Source organism: Apium graveolens, chromosome 6 (assembly GCF_009905375.1).
Source record: "Apium graveolens cultivar Ventura chromosome 6, ASM990537v1, whole genome shotgun sequence".
NCBI lineage: Eukaryota > Viridiplantae > Streptophyta > Magnoliopsida > Apiales > Apiaceae > Apium > Apium graveolens.
This window is the reverse complement of record NC_133652.1, coordinates 21,335,308-21,345,546: the sequence shown is the minus strand read 5'-3', so window position 1 is coordinate 21,345,546 and position 10,239 is coordinate 21,335,308. Positions and strand designations below refer to the sequence as shown.

Below are 10,239 nucleotides of genomic sequence, written 5' to 3'. Positions count from 1 at the left end.
TTATCATAATAAATAGGAATATTTGAGAAAAAAATACCAAATCCTGCAATATTTCTTGCATCCACAAAATCTGAGCACAGCAATTACCAGCTTCTATGTAATTTCCTTCTGTAGTAGAAAGAGCTATAAATGTTTGCTTTTTACTATGCCATGCAACCAAACAATCACCTAAAAATTCACATGCACCACTTGTACTTTTTTATCAACCTGTGACCCTGCATAGTCAGCATCTGAAAAACCGATTAAGTCAAAGGAAGAGGAGCTTGGATAAAATAATTCCAAGTCACTCGTACCTTTCAAATATTTAAAAATATATTTAACGGCATTCAAATGAGATTCTTTAGTTTGAGACTGAAAACGAGCACATAAGCATACATTGTACATAATGTCTGGACGAGAGACAGTTAAATATAAAAGAGATCCGATCATACCTCGAAATTTAGTGACATCTACAGGTGTACCTTGTTCATCTTTTGTGAGCTTAACTAAAGTACTCATTGGTGTAGCTTTAGGTGTAACATGTTCAAGTGTAAATCGTTTGAGTAGATCTTTAATGTATTTTCCTTGGTGAATAAATATTCCTGCATTAGCTGATTAATTTGCAATCCTAAAAAAGTATTGCAGTTCACCCATTAAACTTATATCAAATTCCTTATGCATGCAGTTAGAAAACCACTTACACAAAGATTCGTTAGTAGATCCAAACACAGTGTCATTTACATAAACTTGAACTAAGAGAAAATGATCATGTTTATGAAAAATAAAGAAAGTAGGATCGAGTGTACCACGGGTGAAACCATTGTTCACAATAAATTGACTGAGACGCTCATACCAACAGCGAGGGGACTGTCTTAATCCATAGACAGATTTCTTTAGCCTATAAACATAGTTATGATACTTTTCATGAACAAAACCTAGAGGTTGCTTAACGTATACTTCTTCTTTGAGATAGCCATTTAGAAAAGCGCTCTTGACGTCTATTTGATAAAGCTCGAATTTCTTGTCAGTTGCAAAAGCCATTAGAATGCGAATAGTTTCCAATAGAGCTACTGGAGCATAAGTCTCGTCATAATCGATTCCTTCCTATTGGTTGTATCCCTGAGCAACCAAACGAGCTTTGTTCGGAATAATGTTGTCATCTTCATCCTTCTTGTTCTTGAAAACCCAACGGGTACCAATGATTTTGGCATCCTGAGGAGGTGGGACAAGTTCTCAAACGTTACAACGTTCAAACTGATTCAGTTCTTCCTGCATTGCAATTGACCAGTGCTCATCTGCAATAGCTTCTTGAGCATTCTTTGGTTCGAATTCAGCAACAAAAGCACAGAATGCACACAGATTGTGAAGTCTGCTACGAGTTGAAATTCCTTGATCTAAATCTATAAGAAGATTATTTGGAGGATGATTCTTCACTATTCTGGAAGACTTAGGAAGATAAATATTACTCACTTATTCTTCATTAGAATTATCTTCCTGGAACTGAATAGAAGTTGTCTCATTTGAATGAGACGGTTTCATTTCCGCTTGTGAAGATTTATCCGAAGGAGAAGCAGTGGATACACTTGGAGAAGTATCATGAGTCTTTGGAAAACTAGAAGAATCAACAAAATCTTGAGGAGAACCTGGAGAATCACCAGAAGACCGAAAGGGACCAGGAGAATCTTGACTGCCTGAAATGTCTGAAGGAGACTGACTCTTTTGAGAAAAAGGTTGTTTCATTTGAGAATGAGACGACAGATTTGCATCATCTTCTTCAATTTGAGAGAAATTACGAGTAGATTCATTAAAAGCAATTTTAATAGATTTTTTCCACTTTGTTCTTGTCAGGATTATAGACGCGATAAGCTTTGCTTGTAGTAGAATACTCTAAGAAAATTCCTTCTGTCGATCTTGGATCGAACTTACCTCGATTATTCTGAGTATCTAAAACAAAATATTTTGAACCAAATACTCGAAAATAACTGATGTTAGGAGTCTTTTTCTTAAGAAATTCATAAGGAGTTTTAAGAAATATAGGACGGATAAGTACTCTATTTAAAACATAACAGGAAGTGTGTAACGCTTCAGCCCAAAATTTTCTTGGAAACTTACTCTCATGGAGTAGAGTTCTAGTTGTTTCTTGTAGTGTCCGGTTCTTTCGTTCAACTACTCCATTCTGCTGAGGAGTATGAGGAGCTGAGAATTTATGAGTAATCCCTCCTGATTTGCAGAAGGTTATTAAATCCTTCTCGAATTCACCTCCATGATCGCTACGAATTGTTTTGAGCTTAAAGGAATACTTAGTCTCAAGGTTAGTAATAAGAATTTCAAACTCAACAAAAGCTTCATCTTTAGTACGTAAGAATAATACCCAAGTAAAACGAGAATAATCATCAACTATAACAAACACATAATTCTTACCACCAAGACTCATATAGCGTTTAGGACCAAAAAGATCAAAATGGAGTAACTGCAAAGGGTCGTTAGTTGATACTCGATTCTTAGCAATAAAGGAAGTTTTAACCTATTTTCCAAGCTGACATGCCGAGCAAGGTTCCAACTTCTTGTATTTAAGTTTTGGTAGACCTCGTACTAGACCATGATATGAAATCTTTCGAAGTAAATCCATGTGTACATGACCAAGACGCCTATGCCAGAAATTATCTTGAACAGTAGCAAGACATATTTCTTCGTGTTGTTCATCGAAATCTTGAACAAAAATATTTCCTTTTCTTTTAGCAACTGAAGCAAACTCGTTAGTTTTAGTACCAATATTACAAACATCTTTATCGAATTTGACTTTTTGACCAGCATCAGTAAGTTGACTTACACTAATCAGATTACATTTTAAGCCATAAACTAAACGGACGTTAATAATAGCAAACATGTCATTACCAATGATGCCTTCACCAATGATACGAACGGTGTTAGAATCACCAAATGTAACTAGACCTCCCTCTTTAGCCATAAGTGAGAGAAACTTGGTTTTATCACCGGTCATATGGTGAGAGCATCCACTATCGATTATCCATTTATTACATGGAGCATGGACCTTCAAGCATACCTGCAACAATTTTTTTATCTCTTAGGTACCCACTTAACCTTGGGTCCTTGTTGGTTAGGATCACAGATCTTATATAAATGTCTATCTTATTTCTTACACATCTGAACAATATTAACTGAGGCATGAACAGATTTATATCTAGTAGACGATCTATAAGATGAGTTAGAAGAGTGGCCCTTGATACCACATAATCTGGATTCAGAAGTAGTATGACCAGATTTGCCACAATCTCGACATTTCTCATAAGGCATCGTGTACTTCATTGGAGTTCGCTTGTAACCACCTTGAAATGCACGCTTCTTGATTGATTCACATCATAATCCTCCTTTATCAAGAGAAGATTTTTTTTGATCAAGTAAAGCATTCAGAGTTCCTTCATCATGAAAACACTTTGCTAAATCTCTTTCAAGTTGTGCCACTTTCTGCTTCAGTTCAGGAACCAAGGGGTCAGGAGCACTGTCTCTTTTGATAGTTTTTAGATCAACAGAGGCTGACTCTTTCTTTAAAGCTTCAAGACATACATCCTTCATCTCAATCTCATTCTTGAGATATTGATTTTCTTCAGAAAGCTTAGATATCTTTTCAACGAAAGATCGATTTTCAGCAGCCAAAGTTTCATCCTTCATAAGATCATCCATTTCACTGAGAACCTCACTTAATGCTTATTTTAAATAAGCATCCTTTTCTTTTAGTTTTTTAATCTGAACCTGCAAGGTTAGCACAGTCGAGGATGTAATAGAATTTACATTATATTTAACATTTTGTACCTCATCATGGTTACTAGAGCTATCTTCGAGTCCAGCAAAACATAGTTGAGCAACTTCATCATCTGAATCGATCTCGACATCAGAATCATCATAAATCCAGGTAAGTAATGCTTTCTTCTTGTTCTTGAGCTTGTAGTCGTTCTTTTTAAAATTCCCCTTTTTCTTGCATTCGAAGCATGTATCCTTGCTCGAATTAGCCTTAGTATCTTTGTTGGGATTAGATTTGAAATCCTTCTTTGGAAACTGAGACTTCATTGGCCGTTTTGATGCATTCCCTTTGTCAAGAAATTTGTGAAACTTCTTGGTCAAGAGAGCAATTTCCTCATCAAAATCATCAAGAGATTCATCTACATCTGCATTAAGTGCAAAAGTCTTTTTCCGAGGAGCATCATCTTCTTCATCATATCTGCGAAGTTGATTCTCGAATTCTTCCAATTCACTAAAGAGTGTAAGAGTGTCCATAGTAGAGAGAAGATTCGAATCATGTAGTATGGTGAGCTTAGGAGCAAATTTCTTTGGCATAGCTCTGAGAACTTTCTGATTGATTCGGATTAAGGAATAGTCCTTTCCAGAGGAGATATAGAATTCATCAAAGTTAAGAACCTTCCTTAAGCATCTTTGATACTTTCATCTCTTTCCAACCTGAAACCTTCATAGTCACTCATTAGCATACTAAGTTTGACTTCAGGTACCTTAGAAGTACCTTCATGGCTGACTTTAATAGTATCCCAGATTTGTTTAACCGTGGTACAAGCTGATACTTTACGCAACTCAGTAGCTACCATTCCATTTAAAAGTGAATTCATAGCTTTTGCATTAGAATTCATGGCATTGAATTCTTCAGGAGATAGTTCTTTGATAGACTTAGGCTTGCCTTCTTTCATTGGAACGGTAAAGCCATTTTCAACAGCACCCCACTCAAAAGCATCACGTTGGAGGAAGATTTTCATGCGGAATTTCCAGTCATTGTAATTTTCAGCACCTTGAAGCAATGGCGGGTAATTGTTTGAATACCTGTCTGGTTGGGCCATGGATCGGTAGCAAAATAAACACTAAATAGAGAATTAAATGCACCCGCTCTGATACCATTTGAAATTTAAAGCCCCAATCGATATAACAATAATCTAACTGATATGAAAAATATGACAGTCTCTTATGTAAATGAGACATACTATTTATGAATGAGACATGCAGTGAGACAGTCTCAATTAACTGCAGAATGTAAAATGCTGAAATATAAATGCAGTAGTATGGAAAATAAATAATGTAAAAATACCAGGAGTTCTCACTTGGTTCGGCCCTTAATCCTAGTCTATGGCCTATATCCAAGTCTCTATGCCAACTAGCATAAAGAATGTATTATATTAACTTCAATAAAAAAACTTATAACCTTTTTCTTGATTACAAATGGATAGCACCGAAAGAAACTCTTTCCCTAGAAAATCTTGCTACCTAGCACACCTGCTATACCTTAGTCTTCTGACTACCTTTGCTATCCTTCTGGAATCAAGTCTTGCCACAACCCGGCACAGGTTGATATAAATACACGTTATAATGTAAATATATGAAATTTACAACTCAAACTATTATCTCGTTCAACTGGATATTCGAGTGTAGAAATAGAGAACAAGAAATGTATTTCTAAAAAAAAAAATAGACGTGTAAGCATTAGTCACAGTTCTGAAATCATGAGTTGTATATATAGTCACAATATATAACAGATTTATTTTTCAAAAAAATGGATAAGATAATGTTGAAAACTGTTTTATTTGAAAATAATTTGAATAAATCCTGAAAGATTAATCTGTTAGTTTGTTAAAAGAGATAAACTTGGTTAGGGATAAGTCTTGAATAAATCAAACCCATTTTATCAGAAAGGGTTTGTTTAAGATGGCGTAGAAAGCTATATCCAGTCAAACAAAGATATACAATAAACCCTAACTAACTCGAACTCGAGTTACACAGTCTCCTGGAATGTCTGAACAAACTGCATTGCTTGTCTCGGATAAGATTGTTGATGTATCATTCTATTGCTGAAAAGAGATCATCATCAGAAACCTAGCAGATTAACAGTTAATATTTGTGGAGCTCCCATTTATTTCGAAAACAAAGACTACTTTCATCTGAACATTAATATAGTCAATTTTGTGATAAAAACAACCATCAAACCCAAAAACTTGTCAATAACTCATCTGAAGTTGGACCCGTCAACTTAAACCGATCAATTTTCAGAACAACAAAATCGACTATCTAATTTGATCGTATACACAGTCGATTTTATGTCAAAATAAATACTCACACCTACGGCACATTAGTTGGGGATAAAATATTATATGATGATCGGTTTTGTTTATAGCCTAAGTGATTGGGCAATGGCGCGTGTTTTGGGTTGCACACACGTGTTGATAAATGTGGCAGTTGGTCGAAGAATTACGTCAGCTGCCCAGACACGTGTCAGTACACATGAATCTGATCGTCAAATAAGGTCAAAGACGATATTGATGAAATCCAACCAATTTTGTCTGAAATCAACGTTAGAAAATCCGACCAACATTTACGGTCCGGTTTATACAAAACCAACCTTTTTTTATGAAAAACGACTATTTTGGTGTTCGATATTTTTTACTTTGTTTTTTCTGGTATTTCCTCTCAAAATTAACAAGTTAGATTTGGCCTAAAAATGTGAAAATTTCATTGTTCTGGTTTGTTCTTAACATTATATAGTTGGATTAGTAGTTATCACTACGCATATACCCTATCTCTCAATTGTTTTAGGATGAAATAATTTCATTTGAAACATTACCTAGAATTTCGAGAGTAATGTTTGACGGATACAAACCACCAAATTAGCAACAAATTTTTACTAAAGACAATATATATGGCTTCAACTGGATCTCCAACATTAAATTGAAACCAAAATACCGAGTATACTTTTCTCGTATATGTACACTTAATGAATGATATTGTGATAGAGTGATCCCTTTATTGCCGGCAATAGTTAAATATCGATTTGATTAAATGGACCAGGACCTTGTCTTAATGTCATTTTTCAACAAAAAATGTATATTTTAAGTGAGCTCACATAGTCTATGACTCTATGTACTTATGTGTCCATAGCTCTCTATATATATCCACAAATACAATTGTATAAGTTCTATTATATTTACCTAGACAAGGATTATTGCTTGTATAATTTTCTTGTTATGGAGTCCAACCATCATGAGTGGGTAAATTCGGGTGATCAAGAGGTTGATCAACAAGAGCTAGACTACTCCGAAGGCGTGGATCGAAGATCGTACCAGTGTGTGTTTTGTAAGAGAGGATTCACTACTGCTCAGGCCTTGGGAGGACACATGAACATCCATAGGAAAGATAGAGCCAAGACCAGGCCTACTTCCACTAATAATAAGAAGGAAGAGAATTACACGGGTCCTCGATTTTACCAGCCGATTTCAAGCTATGCACCCTGTTATGCCGCAGGCCAAAGGGCACAGATTCATTACAGAACTTTTTTTCCAGCCTCCACAAGTTCACCTGATCAACACTCGCTGCGTTCAGTTTCATTAGGAGAGGATTGTCATATGAGCTTGAGTTTGCAATACGGGACATCGAAATATGTTGATGATGTGGAGAAGATGAGAACTGGGAATGGAAATGATGGACTTGATTTGGAGCTTCGCCTTGGCCATTATGATCCCTAGCTCAAAGTAATTTCGTTTACGTTTCTACATATGTTTGTGTATATTTATTCTATATGCCAATGCAAAAAACACCATTTTGCAAACTAGCTACTTGTAAAATGGTGTGTTTTGCATTTATGCATCTCCCTATTAATTAGGAAGCAGGTTAAGGGTTTGGAGGGATGATCAAGACATGTCTATGTACGGCTAGCAAGGTAAACTTCAATTAATTTGGAGATTCGGACAAATGAACAAATTAAAGTAATATATGTAGTGATCTAGCTAAAAGCTTAGTCCGGTCACAGATTTTTTTTTGAGGTAGCTATGTTGTTTCTGCAGGGTGAAAGTGTTATAACCCTAACTATAATAAGTGTAATAATTAGGGCTGTAATTTCACTTTTATGAGATATTTCCCTTCCTTAAATTGTTTTCCTTTAATTTTTTCTTTTAAAATTGTTTCCCTTTAATACATGTCAAATATATAGTTTATGCAAATTGATGAATGCCGAATTGTATGCTGTACTTCCTTGCTACTCGAGGTACACACAACTGATAGTTTGTATTTGTATGTGTTATTTATAAATAAACCTAGCTAGGAGCTAGATCCTACTAACTATTACGAAATGAGTGGGAGAATGAAACATAAATATAGTATAAGGCACTACTTGTGTTATGGGTTATGACATCTTTTCTGTGATGTCTTGATCCAGGGAACCGTGACAAGTTAAATCAGAAAGAGGGTATAATATCCCCTAGTAGTTTGGTAGGAGTACCTCTTTGTACACGCAAATGATAATCTGACAAAACCCTAGCTAATTATGTAGATGCAATTCCTTGATTACCACTTTTTCCTGGTAATCACCTAATTAATATTCTCAAATCTTTACTCTCTTATGTTATCAATTACTCTCCTTTTATCATAATAATAAGTTCACTAGCAAGTGATAATTATAACACTATGCTACAATCTTAGGGATCATCTTCATAATTACCATTTTAATTAGCTTTAGGTAATTAATGTCTAGCTTATCCTATATATCATTTTCGTTTCTAATAATTAGCTGCCAACTCCGATACAATTCTTTATGCAAACTTCCAATTAAAAGTCTCATCACATAATCATCTTGGGTATTGCTTACATATATATAGATAGATATACTATAATTAACCACAAAGGTAGTACTCTCCTATAGACAGCGATTCTGGTTTACAATTCTGCACATAATGTTCTGCACTTTCCGTATTTTACCACTGTTTTGGATTTTTTTAAAGTACAGAATAGTTGTTCTTGCCATTCTTTACTAAAATATATTCTGTTTAGTGAAGATTTGTGATTTAGATATACTCCCTCAGTCTCATTCAATTTTATACACTTTTTTTTTATATCTCACTCAATTCTATACATTTCCAAACATACCAAAAATAATAAAATTTTATAATATAAAAATCAACTACCTCAGCTATTTTCTTCCACTAGATTGATCTCACTACTTTACCAACTTTTTACATTTTTCTTTCTCTTTCATCTCACAATCTATCAAAAGTAATATTTATTAAATATTTTTTTTGTCCTCAGTGCCCAAACCATTTGTATACAAATGGCTGGGACGGAGGGAGTATAGTTAGAACTACTGATTTAGTGCAATTCTGTAAACTAAAGTGTAAGAAAAGCAATCGCTAATTCTTGTAAGAATTCCTACACAGAAAATGCTGCTGGATTGCTCCAGCTTACCTACTGTTATAATTCTGAGTTTTGGCATGATCATACTTTGGTTCTACATGTTGCCTGCTCGCCATTCTTTGCGGCCTCGAATTACCTCAAAAACTCTCATGCATCAACCACGAGCTAAATTCAAATGACCGTTTACATACAACTACACAAATCAGTATCTATTTTAACCCAAATCACCATGATTCCGTATGTAGTTCCCATCTTAAATTATTAGGTTTCATTTGAGCATACTCTATATGTGTGTGATGAACTGATAATTATTATGAAGTAAGAGGTTATCTACAAATTCGACTGATCTAGTCCGCAAAGTTAAACGTAAACTATTAACCTTGTTTCAAAAAGTTGAGCAGTCTTCATTGAAAACTCAGTCCCTCTGCAGGCTTGGACCGCGTGTGCCGAATAGCTCAGGCTTATTGTATTTTTTTTTCCAATTATACGAATGTAATAATAATAATATTTTTTTATTGTATATTTATCTGCTTAGCTGGTCTTTGCATCTCTGGTATATGCACTATTAAAAGCTTAATTAATTGAGTGATTATGAGGTCGTGATAAATCCCAGCTGCTAATTATGAAAGCTTGCTTTAGTTAGTAAAAAGAATAGAAAAGTGACCACTTTAGATATAGGTTTTGTTGGGGATTTTAAGTGGAAATGAAGCAGAAGGCGACGCCAGGACTGCAAACTAGCTAAGTCTGTGGCCAGGTGGAGCTATATATGTAGAGGGACGAAAATGTACTATATGTCATATGGAATTAAGAAGATATGGACATTTTTATAGTTGTCATCTTTTTTAATCATTCCACCTAATCTTTAAGTGTGCACTAGAGCATAATTTGATACAGTAGTACTTGTATTTTTGTACAACTAATTGTAAACACTAACTACTGTACTAATTACGTCATGCGTTTATAATAAGACCTAGTAAATCATCGGTGTCATGTATTTTTTATTTAGTGTACTTAAATATCAAATTCAAAATCGATATGTTTAGAATTCGTGTAATATTGTGTTCGTGT

The 10,239-nt window shown here is 34.7% G+C and overlaps 2 protein-coding genes across 2 annotated transcripts; one reads left to right on the top strand and one right to left on the bottom strand.

Moving 5' to 3' along the window:
• Positions 1-1,449: 1,449 nt before the first annotated feature.
• On the bottom strand, positions 1,450-4,841 carry LOC141664738 (uncharacterized). The gene is made up of 6 exons (XM_074470692.1): positions 4,503-4,841; positions 3,811-4,374; positions 2,573-3,043; positions 2,351-2,449; positions 2,092-2,266; positions 1,450-1,751 (listed from the first exon to the last, which is right to left on the bottom strand). Exons 1-6 carry the CDS (start codon positions 4,839-4,841, stop codon positions 1,450-1,452), a joined length of 1,950 nt encoding a protein of 649 aa, XP_074326793.1.
• A 2,172-nt stretch (positions 4,842-7,013) lies between these two features.
• Positions 7,014-7,511, top strand: LOC141664737 (uncharacterized). Its single transcript, XM_074470691.1, has one exon. The coding sequence runs from the start codon at positions 7,014-7,016 to the stop codon at positions 7,509-7,511; it is 498 nt and encodes a 165-aa protein (XP_074326792.1).
• The last annotated feature ends 2,728 nt before the right edge of the window (positions 7,512-10,239 follow it).

What these genes read in the sequence shown, in the direction of transcription:
- LOC141664738 (XM_074470692.1), bottom strand. Translation starts at nt 4,841, where the DNA reads ATGGCCCAACCAGACAGGTATTCAAACAATTACCCGCCATTGCTTCAA. An exon ending in GCTCTAGTAACCATGATGAG is followed by an intron (nt 3,044 to 3,810) that starts GTACAAAATGTT and finishes AAATTGTTGCAG; the next exon opens with GTATGCTTGAAGGTCCATGC. An exon ending in TAGAACTCTACTCCATGAGA is followed by an intron (nt 1,752 to 2,091) that starts GTAAGTTTCCAA and finishes CTCAAATTGAAG; the next exon opens with AAGATGATGCAAATCTGTCG.
- LOC141664737 (XM_074470691.1), top strand. Translation starts at nt 7,014, where the DNA reads ATGGAGTCCAACCATCATGAGTGGGTAAATTCGGGTGATCAAGAGGTT.